Here is a 26,061-nt window from a genome sequence, read left to right as displayed (position 1 = left end):
GAAAGATCTCTATTGCAGCTAGGAAGAGAAGAATCAAATTAATACCAAAAAGACTGAGTGATGCATTCCAATGAATTAACTAACCTTAATTAACCATCAGTTAAGAGAAGTGAACACATGCAGCCAAGTCAATTTTTTTCTTTTTCTTTTTCCCACTTAAAACTTCTATTTGTTTTTTACCTATATCACAAAAACTGACAAGATTGATAATTTTATAATTATAAATATAATTAGAATAATTATTGTTTAAAAAAATTCAGAGCAGGTGTGTGTAAACAAGAGCCACTGTAAATGTTTTGTTGTTTTGAAATAGAAAATGGTTTATGTTTTTAAAATTATTATGAATGTTTTAATTTTTATATAAAACCACATGTTTAAATTGAAGGGGGAGTTTTATGGTCTTCATATAATCTGATATGAAAGTGTATTTTTTGTTAATCATTGTGTGTACATCAATGAATAAAATGACTGCATAATGACTGACGCCCCCCAGCAACATGAACAGCTTTTCTACACCATTACCAATAGATGGCGCATCGTCCAAACGAGCGTTCGTATGAATCTTAGTGGGTTCATTGATCCGAGGAATTACAAGCTTCCAAAAGTGCGACTCACTGTTTTACTATTTATAAATCAAAGTTATTCAGTCTATACTGTAGTGTTTTATAGATAATTAATAACATGTCTGTATGGCCATATTGGATGCGCATTCTTCAGTAAGCAAACATAAATGTTTAATAAAGTTTACTGGTAGTAAGCAAGAAAACAAACAAGCTAAAATCAGACCAAAGATCTTAAGCTCTAATCCCTTATTACCACTCCTGTGATGAGTTGTGATGAGAAGCGTCTGGACACCAAACTCTATGGTCTTCAGTCTCTTCAAATATTTGGGAAAAATTCAAACACATAGGCAGCTCTCAAGCCATTGCAAACTTGAGCTGAATGAATCTGCACAAATTCATAAAGGTGAATCTGTTACAAGGCTTTCTAAATCGTTCTAGCATTGTAGTGTTTCAGTATATTCGATAAAATTACAACAACAACAACAACCAAAAAACAAAAAAAAAAACAAAAACGAATTATCACAAATTTCACATAAATACACCTGTCGTTTCTGTCGAATGACTTGCGTGATTCAGTCTAATGCCCTGGTGGTGTGTGCGCAAGCCTTGGGGCTGCAGCCCGAGGGGAGTTTTTTGTTCTTCACCCACGCGCACAAAGCCGCTCACTTCGGCTCCTGATTCCCCAGGGGACCTAAAGAATGGAGAAAGGCTGCGCGGCGGCACACGATAGTTCTTTGTTCATCTGCTCACATAAGCGTGGGTCTGTTCCTCTGTACAACCGGGCTGGACAGCAGGAAGTCAGCTGGAACTCCTGGAAGATTCGCCCTATAGCATAAAATGTCAGTTTTATTGCACTTAAAATGACGTAAAATATTTTACATCTATTTTTATTAGGAGGTTTTGTGTAGGTTTTGTGATATTATGTCATTATTAATCGCATGCCATATAAAACCGTAGTTTAATGATTTATTTTTAATGTAGGAGAGCATTTAACCAAGTCACACGACACCTGTTGATAAAATCTGAAAATGTTTAGGTCAAGTAATCGTTCTGTTTTTTCCTGGTTAATGTTGCGGCTGAGGCGGAGGTTACCAGGATATACCCTGCATGGGATGCCCGGTCCGACACAGTACAAGAAAACTAATGCCACTGCAGATAGGCCAGGCCCTTAGGCCACGTGCCAGTTATTACACCATAACGAGTACCTTATGAACAAATATTAATGAACTCATCTAATGATGTCCAATCTCGAAACTCAAAAGACGCGAAGATACAAGAGATTTGTATACTTTACTATATGCACCTGAATGCCAGTTGTGTTAAATGAAAAGTAGTAATATATAGTCGAAGTGTAAATTCTGATCTATATAATGCCCGAGTATCACCTAAACTGGGTTTTGGCAGAAGACACTGATGAGCTGTTAGCCATCACTCCGCAGCAGTAGCCTATGGTGATTGTGTAAAAGTACTAGTATGACTCATACATCATGAAAACTGTGTCTATATATCTCCTAATAATGGTGATGGCTGGAGAGTGCGGTGCGCTACAGAGGCAGTGGTCCTGGAGTTGACGGTGTGTGTGTGTGTATGTGTGTGTGTGTGTGTGTGTGTGTGTGTGTGTGTGTGTGTGTGTGTGTGTCCACATTCCGCGGCAGTGTGTGTAATCGGGTGCCCAGCTGACTCCGTGGCGCTCTGGCAGATGGCTGGTGTGTAAGCCGGCTGGCGGTGTGTGTGAGCTAGGAGGGGGTCACCCTCATTGTTTAGACGCACTATCCCCACGCACAGACAATGACTCCAGCCAAAAGGGAGAAAAGATGCAAACCTCAATTTTTTTTAAGAGGAATACACTTCAATTACAAAAAAAAGTTTGAAGAAATCTTACAGTTTTGTCTGTTCGCTGCACAACAGTATAAGTTTGGATGCTCGTATTTAGTTATTAAACTGCATTTACGTGTGAAGCTAATCACTGACTACAGGAAGTATACACGATAACGCTCTTATGCAGAACACTGTATTCTCAAATATAATACGGTGATTTATTTTACCATTATAAATGCGATTGGCTAATTTGCAGTGTTACAAATAAAAAAGGACAAGTAAACACCAAAAGTCATTTCAGTTAAATTGATAGAAATCGTATCTACTTATGCAAGTATTTTGCGCTGTTATTTCTGATATTGTGTTATAAATACAGAATCACCGACACAATGGAGAAAAATGCAACGGGTTCGAAATATTTTTATTTATTTTGGGGCTTGTGCAGTGTGTTTTGTAGGAGATTTTACAGAATTAGAGAACTTTGTCCACCCAAATATGGTTTAGCTCCTCCCCTGCCGTGCCCTGGCTGTGCTGCTCTTTCATAATGTACAGCTTAGACTTGCAGCATCATTACGTGCTCGTTGTCCCGAGCGGTTTACGACTGCACGCATCCTCACCTCTTAATGCAGGACTATCGGACCGGCTCCTAGGCTCTCAGAGGGCTGCTTGTGGATAAATGCTTGGTTTTCTGCAGATGTTTAAAGTCGTATATAGGGAAGCGCGCGCTTGTCTAGGACTTTTAGAGCAGGTGATCTTTGGGGCGCGTAAAACTCCTAACTTTCCTTTAAACGATGCCCAAGCGGGATAAACTGAGGTCAACCTCAAAAACTGTAAAATCACAGAAAAAGTAATTAGGACAAGATTGTTATTTACTTCAACAAGACACTCAAACACGATTTATATATTATCGCCAGTGTTACGGAGTCGGTATCAGCATCTTCTTCCTCATTGGACTTTTTCACGTCTTCCTCCTGTGCTAAGTGTGCAGAGGTGCTCGAATCTTTTTCTTTGTTATTTTTCTTCCTTTTTTCTTTTTGTAAATGTTTGGAATCCAGGAGCATCTTGCTGTGAAAGAACGAACTTTTGGGGAAGAAATGGATTCAGTCCGTCCGTGGGTGCGCAATGTCGGAGTTGTGGATGCAAATGTTGCAGCTCAGAGGTAGTGCACTACACTTTTATACACTTATTTATGAATGAATCAGTCGTAAATATTAAGCAACAATTCTATTCCAAATAGCTAAAAACATTCCGGTACTCCCCTAATATATAGATTGCAAGCTGGGAGCAAGCTGGATACCGTTCAAAGATACATTTGGAATTTACATATTATCCAAACATCATATCTAATCTTCCTTGTCATTAATGACCTATCAACAGGTGTGTAACGTCAGCGATATAAACGTGAAAAACGACACAGTTTCGAGTCTCCAACACTTTGATTGGAGCTGAAGTCATGAACCCCGTGAAAGAGCCCCTACAAAGACACTTTAACATAATAAACCTGGGCTACTTTACAGCCATTCAGTGATAACTAGCTGAAGAGCAGATTACATTATTACACGTTATTGTACACGACACTACATTATTACACGTTATTGTACACTACACTACATTATTACACGTCATTGTACACTACACTGCATTATTACAAGTTATTGTACACTACACTCCATTATTACACCTTATTGTACACAACACTGCATTATTACACGTTATTGTACAGTGTACTGCATTATTACACGTTATTGTACACTACACTGCATTATTACACGTTATTGTACACTACACTGCATTATTACACGTTATTGTACACTACACTCCATTATTACACGTTATTGTACACTACACTGCATTATTACACGTTATTGTAAATTGCACTGCATTATTACACGTTATTGTACACTACATTATTGCACGTTATTGTACATTGCACTGCATTATTACACGTTATTGTACACTACACTGCATTATTACACATTATTGTACACTACACTGCATTATTACACGTTATTGTACAATACACTGCATTATTACACGTTATTGTACACTATCCTACAATATTACACGTTATTGTACACTGCACTGCATTATTACACGTTATTGTACATTACATTATTACACGTTACACTAGTGTTTGTTGAATTTGACTGCGATTCGTTTCACGTCTTTTTACATTTATAATGTAGCACCGTAGTTTCTAGAACTTTAACAAAAGTGAAATATCTATTATTATTATTATTATTATTATTATTATTATTATTATTATTATTATTATTATTGTTGTTGTTGTTGTTGTTGTTGTTGTTGTTGTTGTTCCATAAAACGGGGCAAATATGTGCAAGAATTACCTTTAAATAATGCAAACATATATTTTTTTCAAAATTAGCATTTCGATGTGTGTGTGTGTGTGTGTGTGTGTGTGTGTGTGTGTGTGTGTGTGTGTGTGTGTGTGTTTACATTTTTTGGTACAGTTTATTTAACAAAATAATCCGACGAATTTGACTGAATTCAAAGTGAAATAACCTTCTGTTGGTATTTACGGGATTTTACGGGATCTGAACGAAACTTTTGTTCGCTTCCTAAAGGTTTTATTTAATAATACAAAAAGTATAACGTTAGAGCATAACGCGATATCATGCTTACTGCTTCTAATTCACATATTTCACCTGTTTATCCATTTGCTCGCATTATTACTAATCGAATTAATTAATTACAGCAGGAAATGACACCGTTTTAAAGTTTCTAACTTTACATGAAAATCTGAGTTCATATGCTTTAATGCAATAGATCCATTCTGGCTTGGATCAGCTGATGGATATCATTTTACACTTCCACGTTTATTTGCTATGATCTTATCTGTTTATAGTGTTGTAGACAATCCATAAAATAAAATTAAAATTCTCATAGCATTTTATGAAAAGTGCATAAATGATACTCGCCTGTTTTCAACGAAGGTTCAAATTAAAAAGAATAACACATGACTGACAGTCTAACTAAAAACGAGCGGTTTAAGGCTGATTTGTTATATATATATATATATATATATATATATATATATATATATATATATATATATATATATATATATATATATAATAAAATATGACGCACATTGTCGAGATTTTCAGAATAATTTAATACTAAGAGGTTGTCATAGTTGCCATATTATCGTATACGTTCATGTTTAGGATATAATTAGTATATTTAGACGCAGTGACAAATGCACACTAAATCATTAGAAATGACCCATATGCAGGTATGTAAATGAAGTGTTAAATTCATGCCATATTATTGTATCCACAGTGGACTAGCTTTGTCTCGTGCCCACTTTGAGAAACAACCTCCCTCCAACCTGCGAAAGTCCAACTTCTTCCATTTTGTTCTGGCCCTGTACGACCGGCATGGACAGCCAGTGGAAATCGAGAGAACAGCCTTCATTGACTTTGTTGAGCATGATAAGGTACATTTGCGTTGTGTTTATGCAGATACTTATATTTTGTTTTAGTATTGAAGAGGAAGGGCAAGATTCTCAATTTGCATAGGTAATAACAGCATAGATAAACGTATGCATACAGACAGGAGTCACAGAGAGAGAGAGAGAGAGAGAGAGAGAGAGAGAGAGAGAGAGAGAGAGAGAGAGAGAGAGAGAGAGAGAGAGAGAGAGAGAGAGAGAGAGAGAGAGAGAGAGAGAGAGAGAGAGAGAGAGAGAGAGAGAGAGAGAGAGAGAGAGAGAGAGAGAGAGAGATTGTGCCTTGTGCTTAAAAGTGCCTCAAAGGGCAAAGTCAAGTGCTGTGTTAACACTGAGCAATAACGTGGCCAACAATAGCATTACTATTAGTTTAATGCACAAGTAAATAATGTAATTGTTACACACACACACACACACACACACACACACACACACACACACACACACACACACACACACACACACACATATATATATATATATATAAGTGTTATATATACTGTATAAACGAACACACTAATTATATCAAAGTACTCATGGGTGATAACTCATGATATAATTCCAATATAATTATTAAACGGACCCAGGACACATAATAAACTGACCACTGAACCTGTATACCTTCCCTGTTCTTCTCTTTCATTCAATTCTTTCCATCCCTCCTTGGGGTATTGAGCCATGGTGCATTCTCTGGAGGCTAGTTAATAAGGGAGAAGTTGGAAAGCAGGAGAAGCTGGAAAGGGGGTTGGTTTATAGGACTTAAGCCAGACTGGGGCTTCTCTTTCAAGGGCATCTCTCTCTCTCTCTCTCTCTCTCTCTCTCTCTCTCTCTCTCTCTCTCTCTCTCTCTCTCTTTCTCTCTCTCCATATATATATATATATATATATATATATATATATATATATATATATATATATATATATATATACAAAAAACTGGCTTGTTATTTAGAGGAAAAGTGAATTAGAACATTACACTGCCATGCATTAGTACATTAAAACCGCAAAAACAGATAATTCATTATGATATGTTACATATGGTATACTGTGTTCCTGATAGTAGACTTTGATATCTGTTCATGCACTTTGGACATTTTGCTGTCACTGCTACATTTATTTCATCAGGGATTTGTATTCTTGTATTTGTTTGTCCTGTTCTTCTAAGGAGCAGACGGGAGAAAAAACTAATAATGGCACACACTACAAACTCCAGCTCCTTTACAGTAATGGTATGCTTAAGATTTTTCTTATCAGTATATGTCCTTACTTATTATTATTATTATTATTATTATTATTATTATTATTATTATTATTATTATTATTATTATTATTATTATTATTATTATTATATCTAGTAAATTATAAAGCTATCATCCAAGCCAAGAAATCCCTTGCCAGAGTTAACTGGGTTTCATTCAGTGCAAGTAACACTTCTCACCAACTAGTTTAACATTTGAAAACGTGTCTTTTAACAGGTGTACGAACTGAACAAGACCTTTATGCTCGTCTTATTGACTCTGTAACCAAACAGGTAAATTTCTTAGACAGCTGCAAGCATTTTTTTACACCTTGCCACTTTGGCCATATTAATAATGCTTTATAAATATTTTTGTTTTATGTTTTCTTAGCCCATATCATATGAAGGACAAAATAAGAACCCTGAAATGTGCCGTGTTCTGCTTACTCATGAGGTCATGTGCAGGTAAAAATACATTGCTATATGTTTATATAAAGTGAAGTGTCTGTGTTAGCAAGGAAACAATCTTTCTCATGTACCACAATTCCAATTTTTAAACTGTTATTCTGTGTGTACTTGACCTTTGATAAATGGCTTATGGGGAATTAAGACAGACAAAATATGCACCACATTAAGGTATACATTATAACGATTACCACAAAGCAGATTTTCAAAACTGTTTGTCAGACGCAGATTTAGTCAACTTAAGCTTAACAGCAGAGTAAACTGTGAAACCTGCATCAGCAAAGACTTGAACACAGGGTGACAGATAGACAGCAAGCACACGGCTATCCCCACAGACAGCTTGTTTTGAGGGGCGGTACAAGGAGGCGTGTGGGTCTGTGACCTCAGGCTTAGGGACACGATAGTAGAGGGCAGAACGGGAGTGGAAATCAGCTTCAGCCCCCATTGTGCGGCCAGCAGATGCCCGAGTGGGGTTCACAGCTGGCTAATAACAGAGGGGGAGAGGGCGATGAGGGGGAGAGGGCAAACGACACAGCTGGGGAGTGGCTCTGTCTGACAGAGGGGGGAGTTTAGGTGATGGTGGTGGATGGGGGGTTCAGGGGGTAAAAGAGGACAGCAGAGGGGCAGATGGTCAGGGGTGGGGGGCACTTTTGTTATGCAGGATGGGCGGAGTGGGGGGAGCTTAGGGGAGGGGGCAAAAGGGCTGCCCCAGACAAGAGATGCTTGGTGTTGGCGTGTGTGTGTTGTCTGTTGTCTATATGTATGTCTGGCTTTTTAGAGATAAATTTCCAGCATCATTCTTCTTTTAATACATTGTTTTCTACAGTTTTTTATATAGTCTGCCTGCACATTTTACAGTGCAAAATGTTTTACAAACCTATGGAGAAAGAACAAAAAGTGACAGTCTTTCTTTTTTCCCCACTTTCTTTTGTCCATTCGAGTCCTTTATTCTTTTTATAGCCTGTGTTTATGGCTTTTGCTGGTGCAATGTTTACATATAATTATAACCCACTGTTTATACAACTAATGAGCTTTAATGTTAGGTAATCACGGATAATTGGTGTGCATTATTGTTATCCAATATAACTGAATAATATTGAAACTAAAATTAAATGTTTAATTTATTATATAAAGCCTTAATATTGCCTGTTTGTTTTCTATACATAGTCGCTGCTGCGAGAAAAAAAGCTGTGGAAATCGTAATGAGACCCCATCAGACCCTGTCATCATTGACAGGTAAGAACTGTAAACCTGTGCAGGTTATCAAACTAAAGTTTACAAGAGATTTCTAAGGGTTCTTGACCTAGCAAGGGTTTCTGCTCCATTAAAACCAAACTTGATTAGTACTTAATTGTAGTGCATATTAACAGAGAGTAAGCACTCTTGGGGGAAACTTTGCATTAGTCTTCCTCTGAACATTGGTTCTTCTTTATTAGTTTTTACATGATTCTATTTTCTCACACACAGACAAACTCAAAAAGGTATTTGTACAAAATTTTAGATTAAATGCTTGTTAAAAAATAATGTAAGTAACTTTAAAAACAGGTGATTTTCATAATTTATATGTCATTATTGTCCTTTTTTAATCTCACATTCAAAACAGTTTAGCCTTCATCCCATGCCTCCCAGCATAAAAAAGCTGTTATCTAATTACCAAGAATATGTCTAAGTTTGATAGATTTTACTTTTTCTGTCTTACAAACTGTGCTTTTGTAGCTTTCTTACTTCTCTCTGTGTCCATGCTATTTACAGTGTCTCAGTGGAGCCATTCAAACTTTCTCAGGAAGAAAAAAAAGAGCTGTTTTTTTTTGTTGTTTTTTTCTTTAAATATTTCCAGAATTCCTGAGTGTGGCATCTGTTTTTCTGCTTTACGAAATAATTCTTTTTGACCTGCCCTCCAACGTTCAGTCCCTCTTCTTTCCATGCTTTAACCTTTTTTTAAAAAAACATACTTTACTCAAGGGCTCCATAAAATGAAGGATTCCGTTAAGTATTTCGGTCTTCACAGACTGTTAGTGTAGCAGGATCACGCTGCAGTGACTTGTAGACCTGATGCTATCGTTGATAACCAATCACTTCTCAGGGGAGGTCTCTCATTGGCAGGTCAACTCATTAGGCTAATCACAGTGTTGTGCTACCAAAACTGTGTTGTTTGAAGTGCCACTCTTTTTTAGTTGGCTTTTATTTGACGGCCTTGTAATCATTATTCACAAACTCATCATATTGTTCCAGCTGTGCACCACTCTCTTTTACAAAGTCATATTTAGTAGGGTTTGTTCTTTTTCTCTTTTAGACACACGCACACACACACACACACACACACACACACACACACACACACACACACACACACACACACACACACACACACACACACACACACACACACACACACACACACACACACAGAGAGAGAGAGCATCACCTAACACTTCCACCACCCCACATTTTTCTTAAAGTAATATTGTCGTAATTAGTAAGCCTCATCAGGGCACCTCTCAATACACGGGGGAATTTGGATCCCAAATGTGCCACCTACCCCACAAGAACCCCACCAACCCCCCCCTGCCCCCCGCCCCACCTCTGTGCCCCCTCCCCTTTTTTAATCTGCCTCCATATTATTTGGACCCTGCCTTGTCTTTGACTCTCCTCCCCCTTTTCACAATCTGCTATTCACCCCTTCCTCTACTAATCCAGTTATTACTGAAAGGAGAGAGAAGAGATCCCATCTGATCCCTGAGGCAGCATGCCTTTTGCCACTTTATGACCCACACATCTGATGCTTGTCCCACTGATTAACTAGGGCTGGTGTGGTCAATGTTAAATTGGACCTTAACCAAAAAAAATCCAGTCAGTGTATGGCAACGATTGCATTTTAAAAATGTATATTTTATACATTAAATGTTGATGTATATAACTTTTGTTGGCACACAGTTCAGGAGTTTTTTTAAATCAAAGATTCAGATATAAACAGATTTTGATTAATTATATTATTATAACCTAGAGAAACTTAACAATGTACTAATCCAATGCTTTCCCAGTTCATGAAGCTCTTTTGCGACATTCTTACTGGCTTGTTTATCTAGCCTAACCCTTATTGATCCAAGCACATCCTTGTGTTAATTCTTAGCTGAATTTGTTTCATGGAAATGATAAATTGACTGAAAGATCTACACAATCAAATTACCAATCCATTGATCAGTGACCCTTGAAAGCAGTTCAGTTTAAATACAGTGATAGTACATGAATCAAATGAACATATCACGGAACAGAGATTTTCAAGATTCCTTATCATACATATATGTTTGTTTCATATTATAACATCCATATTATATATAGTTTTTAATTTGGTAATATATCGCCTAGATAGTTTGCCAGCTTTGAAGGTTAATAGGGCAACAGACAAAGCTAAAGGAAAAAACATAAGTAATTTTGTCCTGCTAATGATTGCAGTTTTCTATTAAGTCTCTTCTTGAGCAATTGATATACAGTCCTGTTAAGGGCTTGAGGATTAGCAGGTCTATGCCACACCAAAATCAATATATGGATGTGAAAAAAAAAACAATGGCGTAACCATAGTGAAGCTTGGAGAGTGAGGGTGAAAAGGATCAATGCCTTGCAATATATATCTAATTGATTGCGCTTTCCGTTAGGGTCTCCCTTAACAAGCTTGTGCTCCAGGAAAACAGAAGAATCAATAGGAGTACCCCAGTCTCATCAATATCAGTCCACCATCCCCCCAACTATGAAACAGATGGTTTTACAAGGCTTCGACACAGGGGCTTACAGTACATATAAGTCTGCCTGTTTTACTTTAGCTATGAGAACACCCAGCTGAAGCACTCTAAAGCATAGATTAATGTAAAACATGTGTGAGCAAATATGGGACAGGTCTGTGCTCTTAACCATCATTCTTAATTCATAGTGATAGGATAAGAACATAAATACATCTTTTGTGTTCCATACATACATCATTCTGTCTTCTAAACATAACGAACCATAACAATTTGTTGGTAACAGTTAATGAAGGTTGAAACTTGGTACTTGGTGTACTATACCTAATTTTTGTTAATTTGTTAACTTTTTATTGCACATTTCCTATTATTGTCTGTGGTGTTGATCTTGAGTGTTTCTCTATAGCTGTCTCGAAATCGTACCATTGTGGAACTTTGCATTTGAAAGAGAAATGGACACATTTTAATGAATGTTTGGACAAAATAATTAGGATATTCTTGTTTAAGGGTTAGTTTGCTTTGTTTTCATAATGAAATCCCTGAGACAATCTATGAAACATAAATAAACACATTAAATAATTAATGTAAAAAGCAAATGATGTTATAGGTCATGTTACCTGCTCACCTACATCACCTTGCCTATTTTGGAGAACTCCAAGATGTTTTCTACAAGTCTTACCGCTGCAGTGGTGTTCTCTAGCTAAAATAGAATAGTTACCTAAAATCAAGCTCTCTTGCTTCACTTTCATACATCAAGTCATGCATGTGGTATTCAGGAGGCCTGAAATTTTTCAGATTTATCAAAATATTTTCACATTTATCAGACCTTTATTTTCACACTCAATCATTTTCTTACATCATAAACTACAATAACATTGTTGCATGCTTTGTATCTTTATCATTCTTCATATAAACCTTTTCAATGCTATCCGATCATAAGTGTACACACACACACACACACAGAGAGAGAGAGAGAGAGAGAGAGAGAGAGAGAGAGAGAGAGAGAGAGAGAGAGAGAAAGAGAGAGAGACACAGAGAGAGAATTCACAGATGTGCACATACACAGGAGAGGACATCTGCTCCCTTGAGAATTTGACAGCAAGAACGAGAGAGCATTAAGTTCTGGATATCAAATGTGCCTAGTACTCTTTAAAACCAAGAGACAAGGAAACATATGGATGGCTGAGGGTTTATCCCTTTTTCCTTCTGTTTGTATGTTTGTGTTTATCTGTAGTAATTATGCCTTCTCATTACTGCCATTTTTGAGGTTTCTGATTCAGAATAAGTGACAAGTTTGTGACACTTTTGTTACAGACACCGTTCCAGTGATCCGTAGCAATCAGATCTAATGAGGAATAACAAAATGAATATAAAAAGCAAGAGCAATTCACTGGAAATATCTGCAATCTTTCAAAAACACATTAGTACAATAATTTTACGTGATTACGTATGCATTCAAATATATGTTTTTCATTAGAAGCTATTTTTTGACTTCACCACATATATTTGAATATTAGAGAGAAAGAGAGAGAGAGAGAGAGAGAGAGAGAGAGAGAGTGTGTGTGTGTGTGTGTGTGTGTGTGTGTGTGTGTGTGTGTGTGTGTGTGTGTGTGTGTGTGTTTGTGTAGTTTCTTTTAGAACTTCAGAGATTTTAGTTCGTAAAATCTTGTTTTGAAACTTGAGCAGGCCGTTAGTTAAGTTTGTGTGTTTTTCTATGTATGTGTGTTTGTGTGGAGAGTGGTGTTAGGCAGTCTTAAATTTCACTAATGATTTAACGGTCCTTCCTGGTGCTAGCTCGGCCCCACCGCTTTGTTTGTGTATGTGTCTGCTGGACAGTAATCTGGAGACCTCATCCAGATTTAGACTGCACACTGATAAGGAAATTTAGCCTTTTACTTCCTCCCAGTTTATATATTCTTGAGTCATGTTGCACTGTGGCACAACTTCATGTCATATCATATCACCATTTAGCACACCTGAGAATCCCTGGAGTAAGATCAAACTATTAGGCAAAATGAATGTGTGTACTTGTCTTCGAGAGAGAGAGAGAGCGAGAGAGAGAGAGAGAGAGAGTGTGTGTGTGTGTGTGTGTGTGTGTGTGTGTGTGTGTGTGTGTGTGTGTGTGTGTGTGTGTGTGTGTGTGTGTGTGTGTGATGAATCTGTCAGTATGGAGGGCAGGGTTGATGGGCCCGCTGACAGCTTCTCAGCAGGCCTGCTGTGAGCTCCGCCAGTGTCTCGCTTCCCTCCCTCCACCTCCTTTCCTCCCCTGCTCCATGCCTCCCCTTTCCTTCTTCTCTCTTTTCTGCATCCTTTCACATTTGCTATGGATTAGTTACGGACAGTAAATTACAGCGCTTTGGACTTTTGAGTGATTCCTTACCCCATATCTTCACACATTCCCCCACCACCTTCTTTCTGCTCACCCGGACCACCCTTTCTTCATCTTCCTATTGTTCTGTTTATTTTTCATGCTGTTTTTTTTTGTTGCTGTATTGTCATTTTCCATCTCTCTCTGTTGCCCTCTTCTCCTCACACACCTTCCATCAAGAATTTTGCTGTGATGACACTTTCAGTTTAGTGACTATTGTCATCTTCATCTCTCTCTCTCTCTCTCTCTCTCTCTCTCTCTCTCTCTCTCTCTCTCTCTCTCTCTCTCTCTCTCTCTCTCACTTTCTCTTCCATCTCTCCCCTTTTCTATCTGGAAACAGATGTTGTTTGTCAGATCCTATCATTACTGGCTAATTAAGCAGACATCTCTTCTCTCTTTTCTACTGCCTGCTGCTCACTAATTCTCAGATAGTCCAAGCTTTGTTCCCCTACAGAGCTGAAGGTGTATCTCGTTCACTGTGATGCATATGTTTGTGTTACTTCTCATAAGGGCTTGATGATTTTGTAGATGTTACATAAAAGTAAAAATAATTAAACAAGTGTGAGCATGGCTGTGGTAAGACACAAGTAATATGAAGATATTGTTTCATTTTGAAAAAAATCCTATATACATTGCTCTCCAGAATTATTGAGACCCTTCATAAAAATGGCACAAGTATAAGAGATGAATTAGAATAATACATACATCATTTCTGGAGCTCAAATATTGTATAGTTTTATTGTATGTTTTCACAGCAATATATATCTTCCTGTAACTGCTCAAGAGGATGGAGACACTTTTAAATTCCTTTAAATTCATATGTTTGTTCACGTAGTTTTCCTTCTTCAATTCATACCATAGGTTTATTTTGAAAGTTCTATCTATGGCAATATCTGAATCTGCTGGAAGAGGCAACCCGGTTCTGGGATGAAATATCCTAATATCCTGGCAAAAGTCATGATGCCATTAAGCTTTTCCTAGTATGAATTCCCTGTTTGTCACTAAACATGCTGACAGTTTTTATGGTGAGAAAAAATTGATTTTGGCAAATTTTACCACAACATCCGATTCAAAATGCAGCTCTAATGGTGCCTGAAGGGAGTTATTGCTTAGCAATTCTTTGTTGCTTTAACATTAGAGTAAACTTGTAATCTTTATTTATTATTAATAAATGCTATGCATTAATCTCCTTTTTTCATTCGCTGTATAATATAATCTATTCGGTTAGTAAATATATACACAATGCATTTTTTCACAAAGCTCGATATCCTCAGTGAACTGCATATATAACCCTGAATGATGAACCGTCATTTTAAACTCCACAGTCTCAACCTTTGCAAGGTATATGACTACATCTTCTGAAAATGAATAAAACATCCTTAATTACTCCAAGATCAAGCCAAGAATTCAAAAATTTTATTATTTTAAAAGTTTGACTCCATTACAGATGCCAGTCCAGTGCAAGTCTGGAGTGTCACTCACAGAAAGATTAGATTTGGAAGTTTCCTGTGCAAATATGTGCAAATAAACCAATCAAAATCAATTTAAAAATCAGTTTAAGTAGAAAAAAACATCACGCTGAAGTGTTATGTAACATTGATTAGACAGATTCCAGTAACGAGGCAACTTTTTTCCTTCAAATAGAACAACTTCAGGATTCATTTGTCATCTACATGTTTATTTGACAAAAAGCCTTAATTTACGTATTTTACAAGGAGACGGACTCTGACATGGAAAGGTGAGAGCCCTGGAAAAAGCCTGGTGCTGTTTTCATTTCGTTTACTCATGGAGCCGGGTGTGAAAGGTCCCGGTGTGGTATGTGGTGACGGGGGTATCGCTTTAGCTGCTCTACTCTATGCACCCTGTTAGCGGTGTCAGAGGTCACCAGCACAGGGTGTTAACCCCTATGACCAGTCTAGCCCCGGTCTGCCATGGGGCTCTGGGAGCCCAGAGTATTTATGACTGACTCTTCAAACACACACACACACACACACACACACACACACACACACACACACACACACACACACACACACACACACACACACACACACACACACACACACACACACACACAATTCTCCCCCTAGCATGCACTGCTCTCACCTACAACTTTCCCCAGTTTGAGGCATTAAAGAAAGTCATCCCTTTCTTTTGTTCTCATCCATAAAATTGTTATTATATACACAACTATGTGAAGTATATTCATATGTAAAATGAAACACTTCAAGTGTTTATCATTGCTACTTTCTTTGTTATTGAACTTGGTTGCAATATCCTGGAATCCTGTTTTTACTGCATTTGTGTTGATTTGCAGTACAGTTTGCATCAGTAGGTTTTATTCTCTTCAAATTAATGTTTGTAAAATTTTCAAATAATAGAGTTGTCATTTACACAATATCCACACATCCAACTTTTGATTAACGCTGTAGAATGCAGTCGAGCTAATTTGTGACCACACGTGTACGTGTCCGTGACTTACAGTTCCTGTGTATCAGTGGTGCTGGAGAAGCTTTCAGCATGTCAATATTTTAATGCCTCACATCTGGTTTCCTAATTTTCCTCCCCCTCCAATTCCCTCCATGTCATGACACTGTTTTGTTTTTCTAGGGAGGGTGGAGGGTTTAGGTGGAGGAGAGGGATTTTGATGAGTGATGATCCTAAATCTAAAACACCAACACAACTCTCTTTTTCTGTCATTCTCTTTCTTTTTTTTCTTTTCTTTTATAGTTTATATTTCTGTTAAAAGAATCCTAGGAATATCCTAAAATTCCTTTAATAAAATAATTTTAAAAACTTTTAAATCATACATAATCATAACATTAATACATGACTCCAGATACATAATCAGGCATTACTGATTTCCATTTGCTGGACATAATTACTGATTTCCATTTGCTGGTAAATGTTGATGCAAAATTTAATAATTTATGATGATGGTGATGATGATGATGATGATGATGATGATGATTAATCATGTCACTTGGGCTTCCATTTTTTTAATTATTATGTTTTCAACTCAATGCAAGGGTAATATAATTCATCATATTTTCACAGTTTTGGAGACAAATAGACTCCAGTACATTCCACAGCTAGTGTTCAATTCTGTCCACAGATACGTTTGTATTATGGACTGTGTTGTTACTAGTTCAGTGTGCCATTTTTTTTCTACATTAAGCAAGTTGTCACTCTTAGAAGGCAGCTCCATGCTGAGAGTGTCGTGTTTGGTCTTGAGAAGTGAGGCAGATGCACACAAAGGCCATTCAGAGGCCTGGCCAGGGACTCCCTCTGAGGCACTGTGGAAACTGATCCCCTGGCTTAAGACTCAACCATACCTTTTGTTTCCTAACAAGTGTTCCTAGAGATGCAAAGGGAATTGACCGTTGCCTGACATTATAGATTAATACACCCAGTGACATCTGCAGCTCAGAATGGGGCCAATGCTTTCATTTCTGCAACATTGTGCTTTTATATAAAAGCGAGGTCTCAAATAAATCATGAACGTCCACCTGATTTTACTTGCATTAATACACAAATATAAATATTACACATGAAATCATGATTTAATACAGCAGTTGTTTCATAATTGATCAAATTCTTGGTTTCATCTTGAATTAATGTTTGTAATTACTAATTAACACGCATTCATCAACACCTACCATTACAACTCCCGACCCCTCCATCTGTTAAATCTAAATATCACAACAAACCACAACAAACAATGTTGATATTAAACTTTCCCTTGCAGAACAGCTGAGATTGGGTGGGTGGAGGATGTTGTGTTACAATACAGGGATGTTTGGGAGAGCTAATTAATTATGCAAGATAGCTCTAATTATAATGCAGCAAATGGCTGCATGGCAGAAGGTGCGAGGCACTGAGCCTGGGAGATTTGCATGCTAAGTGGGCAGGGAGGGGGAAGTGACTAATGCATGCTAATGTGTGCGTGGCCATCATGCTTAATTTTAGCTGTTCACAGCTGGGTGCCACTGACTCTTTTAGGGATGAAAAGTTGAACAAGTGAGGATGAGGACAGTGGCACAGGTACATTTCAAACCACTAAAAAGTTTAATACTAGAACTAACTATGAGCTGAGGAAACTTAAAGGAAAGGTTTGCCAATTTAAATCCCTCTGCTGTCTACAAGGTGAACTGCAACTGAGATTAAAGCATCAATAAGTTTCCTTACATCAATCTTTCTGCAGAACTGATTTAATGTATTGTGAGTTGCCTTTTAAGAACAAGAGGTGTGGCAGAGTAGGGTAAGAAATCTGTAGGCTGGCAATTTTATAAAAGATGTTGGGTTTGCAGGCCTCACAGCTTATGGGTCCATGATTTACACTGAAGATGAATTAATTAATTTGAAAGGGAACAAAGTGCTGTGTGTGTTGCCCTGTGCACAATTCTATAAGACACTATGGGTTGGCAATAAATTACAACTGGTGAAAAAGTTTGGGAGAAAGGATTTGCTTTAATTAGAAGTTAATTGGAAAATAACAGGGTGGAACAGGAGTCATGATGAAAAACTAACCTGTTCATTATTATCACTAAAGAACACTGTTTTACAACAGCAGTATGAATGTACACAATTGTACAGTTGGTTCACTGGACCTAACAAGCTATAATAAACTAGCTAAATAATGACGATATATTTAATGCTAACAAGTTAGCAAAACTTCTGCAATCATCAGTCAACCTAATGTCTCATCACTTACAAGCTAGCAGACCACAAACCAACTAAAGACAACTAATTTTGCCCCACCCAGTCAACGGAAAACCCCAACAGTGAGGCATATTGGGACAGACATATCCTGTGTTACGTTTCTTTAATCTTTAAGGATTTTAACTTAAAAATGTGACCTTGGGTTCCAGATAGAAGCAGTGACAACATATGCTTCAGGTGTATACTTTATGCTGTAGTCCTTGTAATTGTGATACTACAAGCAGAATGTGTGTGTGAGTGTGTGCTGAATTGTGGTGTAATGGTTAGATGGCTTAATGGTATAATTGCCAGATCTCTTAAGTCTAAATGATAAATCATAACCACTTTCTGCCAGCAACAGTCTTGACTGTGTTTTTCTTAAATAGCTCTCTAAAGTGAAAATCACTGGGGACTGGCTTGAATCTTTTTAATTTTTTATACCCTGGTCTTGTGTGTAGTTTGTGATGAAAAAAAGACACGAAAGGATTTGCTGTATAATGAAAGTCTCTTTTTGAAATGCCTCCGACTCTCCTTCTCTCAGTTCCCAGTTGCATTTTTACTTTTCTGTCCCTCCTTGCTTTACATTGGGGACTTTGGGATTGCGGCAGATCTGGGTTGCCATGGCAGCAGTGCCATATTGCTGGACGATACACTCCTGTGATTTGAAGTCTTCTTCTCCCCCACTTACTCTCTCTCTCTCTCTTTCTCTCTCTCATCTCCCTCATTTCTCCTCATGTCTCCCTATAATATTGCACTGCTCTTCACTTCAATACACCGCATACACAAATTCATACCTAAGAACACACTGTCTCAACAAATCATTATAGAAGATTAAAAATGAATATAATATGGTGTAGATTTACATGCCTTCCTCTCACACTCTGTCAGCTGAACACTCACAGTCCTGCCTCATGGGAGTTTCATGCACTGCATTGTGGGATGCTGTTGTCCCCTGGGCCTACACTGCTGTTTTACATTTTTTTCTGTATTTAGTTCAGCAGCATACAAGCTCATGACAGTTAGAACTACCCCGTTGCTTATTTGGGTTTTCTTTCTTTCTTTCTTTCTTTCTTTCTTTCTTTCTTTCTTTCTTTCTTTCTTTCTTTCTTTCTTTCTTTCTTTCTTTTTTATGACATCTTGAATAAACAAATCTTTGTCTTCTCTTTCCTACAGATTTTTCTTGAAGTTTTTCCTCAAGTGCAACCAAAATTGTTTGAAGACAGCAGGAAACCCAAGAGACATGAGAAGATTTCAGGTACAAAATCAATCTGAAGTTGTGTAAAAATGAAGAATTTGCTGTCAAGGTCATGGGGTAAACGTTAGATCCTTCATTATGTTAGTCCACATTTCGTTCCTTATATGGAAATAGTTTATAATTCAGAATTCATATTGACATTTTTGTTTTGAGAATAAGAATGTGAAAAACTAAAACTGGTGTGTGTGATAGAGAGAGAGGGAGAGGGAGAAAGAGAGAAAGTGAAGAAAGGAAAGTGAAAAGGAGAAGGTATGGGTTTACTGGGAGATGCAGGCATCACAGGAAATCAGACGAGATGTTTCAGGAAGTTGTCAAGATTTGAGTGATTGGCTCCAGATGTGGGAGGTCAGGTTCCATGACCCAGGAAGTACTCACTGGGGACCCTCCCTCCTCACTTCCTCCTACATGTCTTTCACTACCACCCACCCCCATTTTGACATCTCTTCCTTTTACCCTCCCATGCTATCCCTGTTTCTTTCCTTCTATCATGTTTGTTTTAACTCATTCCCACTGACACATGCTGAGAAATGACTTCCACGTGGGTCCCACACCTCTGTGAATCCCTGCACAGAAGCCATGTCTTTGTCTCTCTAATATTCAATTATTTATTTTTGAGAGTACTCAGACTTTTGGCATCTAGTCACCTAAAAACATCTGGATAGCATCTTCCTGCTCTACTCCACCTAAGAGCTCCTTATGATCTATCTATCTATCTATCTATCTATCTATCTATCTATCTATCTATCTATCTATCTATCTATCTATCTATCTATCTATCTATCTATCTATCTATCTATCTATCTATCCACTCTCCACCTCACTTATACCCCTTCCTTTTACCTTACATTTGTTGTGTGGCAGTGAGACACCATGACTGGAACATCAGTCCAATGCAGGGCGGCTGTGCACTGAATGAAAAAAATGAAATTAGGGGTCACAACACATCATCAGTCAGTGTACCTCACAGGAGCCAAAAGAGATTCACTCCATATGGCCTTGATAGCACTGAGGGATAGGGTGGACCACAGAGAGTTCCTATACACCTCCTGCTCATAGACCATAGTACATAAAGAGATGATGATGGAAAGGAGAAAGCCAAATGGACAATGAGGTAGAGTGTTCAAGGATGTTAAGAATGATGGCTGTGAGTAGAAAGAATGAGTAGGAAGAGATCCTGAAAAAAGCATCCTAAAATTAAGAATGAATATGACTCTACACAGTGCAAGTTGAGAAGAGTAAATTTTTCTTGAATCTTGAATCAAAATGTTTAGCAAGAGATACAGTCCACTAATGAACCCTTCTAAATGCTTTATAAAACATTTTGACCATCATCTCTTTTCCACATTTAGGTTGTTCTCTCAAGCACTATTAGTGTGGATGGTCACGTTCTCGCAGTATCCGATAATATGTTTGTACACAACAACTCCAAACATGGCCGACGAGCACGAAGACTGGAGCCAGGAGAGTCCCTAGAGAACACTATGGAATATGGTGAGTGGAGTAAGATATAGATATTATATATATATATATATATATATATATATATATATATATATATATATATATATATATATATATATATATATATATATTAAAGAAAAGTCCAGTGTTAACAAAGTATACTGTAGGTACATTGTGCACATTTTGTCTACAGTTTAAATTCCCCCTCACAGTGACATGATAACGTCAATTGAAAATTTCTATCTTTGCTTATTGTTCCAAATAAACAGCCACCCCATGTATCAAAGCCATCAGCCCCAGTGAGGGCTGGACCACAGGTGGAGCGATGGTAATCATTATCGGCGAGAACTTCTTTGATGGTCTGCAGGTTGTGTTTGGGAGCATGTTGGTGTGGAGTGAGGTTAGTGTGTGTGTAACTTCACTGTTACTATTTCAGTTACCAAGATCAATTAAATAATAATAATAATAATAATAATAATAATAATAATAATAATAATAATAATAATAATAATAATAACAATAATAACAATAATAATAATAATAATAATAATAATAATAATAATAATAATAATAATAATAATAATAATAATGTTAGTAGTGGTAATTGTTAGAACTTTAGTTTGTGAGCACTGGATAGAAAACTTTGTTTCATTTAAACTGTTTGTTTTTTAACAGTTAATCACTCCTCATGCAATCCGGGTTCAGACACCTCCAAGACACATTCCAGGGGTAGTAGAAGTCACACTGTCCTACAAATCAAAACAGTTTTGCAAAGGAGCTCCGGGAAGATTCATTTACACAGGTATTCAAAGTCATAGAGACGTACTCTTTGCTATTTCTTTGGCATGTTTTTCTGTAAATTTTATATTCCTAACTTTCCTTACTTTTTTAAAATGTGTTTTAGTTGTATGTGTAAATGTGGAATCTTGTGTCAGTTTGCACTGTGAATTTGTCCTTAGCACTGAATGAACCAACTATAGACTACGGCTTCCAGAGATTGCAGAAGGTCATTCCTAGACATCCTGGGGACCCTGACAAATTGGCAAAAGTAGGGAATTTGATGCTACTCTTAACATCTAAATCATTTTTTTCTATGTGAACTGATCTGATCTTCTGTAACCTAACAATATTTTTGGATTTCCGCTTAGGAGATGCTGCTTAAAAGGGCAGCAGATCTTGTGGAAGCAGTCTATGGAAATACCCACAGTAATCAGGTGTGTAAATCATTGACAGTTTAAGTGTGAGCTTTATGAATTAAGCTAAGCATGAATGAATCATCATCACTACCTAAACTTTCAGCATTTATCATTTAGGAGGGTGACCGACCTTAACTTTAAACAGTCTTCAATGCATCTCAGTTTGCGTTGTATTTTGCTTTTTACAGTAGAAAATATTACAGGGTAACAATAAGACAGGGTTATAGATAGATACCCAGATGTAGCTAAATATATATTTATTTTTAAAAATTCCCTGAGACAACATGGCTCATGAGATTATAAATCATTACCCTTCTACAAAAATGTAATAAGTGTGTTGGAAGGATTTTTAGTATGATTGACTAAACATTATGAGTCACAAGGGTAGCTCTACGTAGGAATAGTATCAGGGGGAATCAGACAGGTCTAGTGAGTAAGTGAGTCTTGAGTCTTCAATGCTTAAGAAATAAAACTATCTGCAGAATTGAGGGACTCAGAACATTAAATTGTACAGTCCTGCAATTCCTATAAAAATCATCAGAAAACATTATACATATATACATATATAAGTACAATACATATAACAAATTTTTTCCTCATATTTGGCTGAAGGACATGTTACTCAAAAGGGCAGCGGACATTGCTGAAGCTTTGTATAGTGTACCACGGCCCCACAGTCAACTACAGGCTCTGCCCAGCTCCCCAGTGCATGGCAGTGTTATGGGATTAAGCTCCTACCCATCTCAGCTCGGTGTGAGCATTGGTGACCCTGGACAAAGCAGTGGCCAAGGTGAGAGAGGCCTAAAAAATCAAAAGGGTGTCCTGAAGAATTTTACAGTTTTTTATATGCACACAATAGTTTAGAGTGTCTTATGTACAGTACATGTCATATGTTACTTTAGAATATGTTTGGACCAAGGATCAAAGCAAAAGAAAGAAATACAGTCAGAAATACAGTCAGATTTGTAAAGCAGGTGCATGATGACATATTAAATATATTTTAAGGTTAACATTTTCACAAGGCTATTATTTCATCAAAATAACTTTAGTCTCTTAACAGTTTCCATCTCTGCTTTCTTACAAAGGTTACATGCGTAATTCTACAAGTTTGTCTCCACGGAGCTACCCATCTGCTTCCACCCCTCAGCAGTCCACCTATGGCTCTGGAGGAGGAATGAGTGGAGGGTATGGAGCTGTACCCATGGGTAGTTTGGGTGTGCCCGGTTCTCCTGGCTTCAGCAGTGCCTCCCCAAACAGCTCTCCTTATGGTAATGACTGAAATTTTTTGATTGATAATGTGTCTATGGCATCAACATAAAATCCACTCAGTCCTATGACTTTTTTTTCAGCACACACATATAAAACACCTAGCAGGGTATAAGAAAATATTTGGTTCTTGAGGTAATATGTTTGTAAGCCAATAAAAGTTTTTACCATTTACCAAGTGGCTCCCAATGTCGTATAAAAGCTTTTCAAAGAACTCAAAAAGATGCGATTGTTCTCTGTTTCCTATAATGTGATAACATTCCAAATAGAATAATAAACATAATAGATATTTAACTGTTTAAACTGTTTGTCAAAGCCACATTCCAATTTCTAGACCTGTTTATTGTATATGCAGTTGGAACCTTCTACTTTTTTGCCATTTTAAACTGATATTCTGTTGTGTTTGCTTACCGGTATGAAAAAATACAAAAATAGTTTCTTACTGTATCTTCCACCCCATTTCTTTCTTTTGCAGTTATGCCATCTAGTCCCACTATACCAGGCTCTAGTTCGTCTTCCTCTCTTCTTCCCTTCTCATCTTTTCCTTCCACGGCCAAACAGAAGAGTGCTTTTGCTCCTGTCTTGAGACCACAAGGCTCACCTTCACCTGTCTGTCCCACTTCAGGAGGCAATGGCTTTAGAGGTGACGAGAGATATTCTGAAGTTGTTAAGCAGATAGATAGATAGATAGATAGATAGATAGATAGATAGATAGATAGATAGATAGATAGATACATACATACATACATACATACATACATACATACATACATACATACAGTAGATAGATAGATAGATAGATAGATAGATAGATAGATAGATAGATAGATAGATAGATAGATAGATAGATAGATAGATACATACATACATACATACATACATACATACATACATACATACATACAGTAGATAGATAGATAGATAGATAGATAGATAGATAGATAGATAGATAGATAGATAGATAGATAGATTATTCACAAGTAGACATTTATTCTTTACTTATTAACAGCTCTATTTGTTCTCTTTTTCTTCAGCAATGACTGGACTCGTTGTCCCTCCAATGTAGAAGACACATTGTTGCGAGATAAGATATTTTCACCAGCTGACACCCCAGGGTTATACTACGACTAGTGACGTCTTTACCTCCTAACAACTCACAACTACTCACACCAACCACCCAGAAAGACACTGCAGACTCTTAAACATTTTAAACCATGAGTGATAACAAGCTGTGAATTCCATCTCTCCATATGAAGAAAATATGAATGGGACAGGACGTGATCAGCTTTGAGGAACTTCACATAGAACTTCGTATTGGCAAATCCTTCTCCTTAGCTCAGAGAGGCTTCACCAGTCTGTCAGCCATTTATGATGCTTTTTCTACAGAGATTGTTGATCACATGATCAGAGGCCTCTCATCATACAAACAAGCAAGTCTCAGAGAGAACCGTCCAAAGCTTTTTTCAAGGTTTGTGCAGAAACCTTGGTCACAAAAGACTCTGTACACCGATAACCTAAGCATTCCATTTATAGATGTGCAGAATTTTATTTTCTTTCTTAGTTTGAAAATAAGGGAAATTATACTTTGTACCTCTCAGAGATGTGATCTGATGACCTCATATATTGACTTATTTAAAAATAAATGGTATATAAGTTATTATTTTTTAGGTTAAGTAAGTAATAATAAAACAACTTTTGCTCCTATTTGAAATTGTTCTACTTGTTATATATCTTATTACTATGTTGCTATTATGTTTATGTTGTGAGTTTATAATGAATGTTATTAGCTTATTATTTTTTACATCTAAATTTCCTGGAGAAATCCTGAAATCATTTTGTTAGGGAAAAATAATACTAAATATTTTTTTAAACTCTTCCAAGTGTGGCACTGCATAAAGCTATAAGGTATTCCTCTCCAGGATCATAGTTTAACTTGCCTCTTACTTAAATTGTTTCATAATTTGAATAATTATTAACTTATATTCAGAGTTTGGTGGCAAGCTCTTATTGAATAGACCTTACAGTAAATACTACTGTAAATGTTTACAAATTTTGTAGTTCAGAAAACTTCTAGTTCGGAAATTCTTTGTAATTCAGCTGCATTTTCATCAGTAGTGTGTTGGAGATTTCCAGCAATGTTACACACCATCACAGAACAATTCTGTAACTATGCAGTACATGATTAGGCTTAAACTGTTTGTGATCACTGTATGTCATAAAAGCAAAATAAAAGAAACATTATAATACATTTCATTCAGAAATAAAAATAACAACAATCTTATTTATTCTTGTTTCTCCATTAAACAGTTTGAATTAACCAAAAAATTGTATTTTCCTACATGCATTTGTAATGTGTTTATGGGAAGTCATACTCGGTTTCTAGTTACTTGGTGTTTAACATTTACACACATACAGGAATAACTACACTGACAAATTATGTGAAGATAGAAATTGCCACAAACAAAGCTAAACTGAAAAATAAATGTCTCTTTTTCAAAGGCCGCTGCAAAATGTAACTGAGTAACATAA

General features: G+C 37.0%; 1 protein-coding gene across 2 annotated transcripts; it reads left to right on the top strand.

The window, feature by feature from the left end:
* Positions 1 to 2,939: 2,939 nt before the first annotated feature.
* ebf2 (EBF transcription factor 2) lies at positions 2,940 to 25,794 on the top strand. 2 transcript variants are annotated; one of them, XM_047818710.1, is made up of 16 exons: positions 2,940 to 3,540; positions 5,685 to 5,841; positions 7,021 to 7,078; positions 7,325 to 7,380; positions 7,478 to 7,551; positions 8,719 to 8,787; positions 19,528 to 19,609; positions 20,959 to 21,100; positions 21,340 to 21,470; positions 21,746 to 21,872; positions 22,030 to 22,118; positions 22,219 to 22,284; positions 22,879 to 23,056; positions 23,352 to 23,534; positions 24,008 to 24,175; positions 24,567 to 25,794. In XM_047818710.1, exons 1-16 carry the CDS (start codon positions 3,422 to 3,424, stop codon positions 24,596 to 24,598), a joined length of 1,731 nt encoding a protein of 576 aa, XP_047674666.1. In that variant the 5' UTR covers positions 2,940 to 3,421; the 3' UTR covers positions 24,599 to 25,794. The 2 variants fall into 2 exon arrangements, with proteins under 2 accessions (XP_047674666.1, XP_027011006.1); XM_027155205.2 differs by having other exon boundaries at positions 7,015 to 7,078.
* Positions 25,795 to 26,061: the final 267 nt, after the last annotated feature.

This window comes from Tachysurus fulvidraco, chromosome 9, assembly GCF_022655615.1.
Source record: "Tachysurus fulvidraco isolate hzauxx_2018 chromosome 9, HZAU_PFXX_2.0, whole genome shotgun sequence".
Taxonomy (NCBI): Eukaryota; Metazoa; Chordata; class Actinopteri; order Siluriformes; family Bagridae; genus Tachysurus; species Tachysurus fulvidraco.
Note: the sequence above shows the minus strand (reverse complement) of the source record. Positions and strands in the feature narration are given on the sequence as shown.

Bases quoted from the DNA above. Each gene is read 5' to 3' on its own strand.
- ebf2 (XM_027155205.2), top strand. From the start codon at position 3,422: ATGTTTGGAATCCAGGAGCATCTTGCTGTGAAAGAACGAACTTTTGGG. The intron at 5,842-7,014 runs GTACATTTGCGT...TGTTCTTCTAAG, and splicing joins ACTTTGTTGAGCATGATAAG to GAGCAGACGGGAGAAAAAAC. The intron at 7,381-7,477 runs GTAAATTTCTTA...ATGTTTTCTTAG, and splicing joins TTGACTCTGTAACCAAACAG to CCCATATCATATGAAGGACA.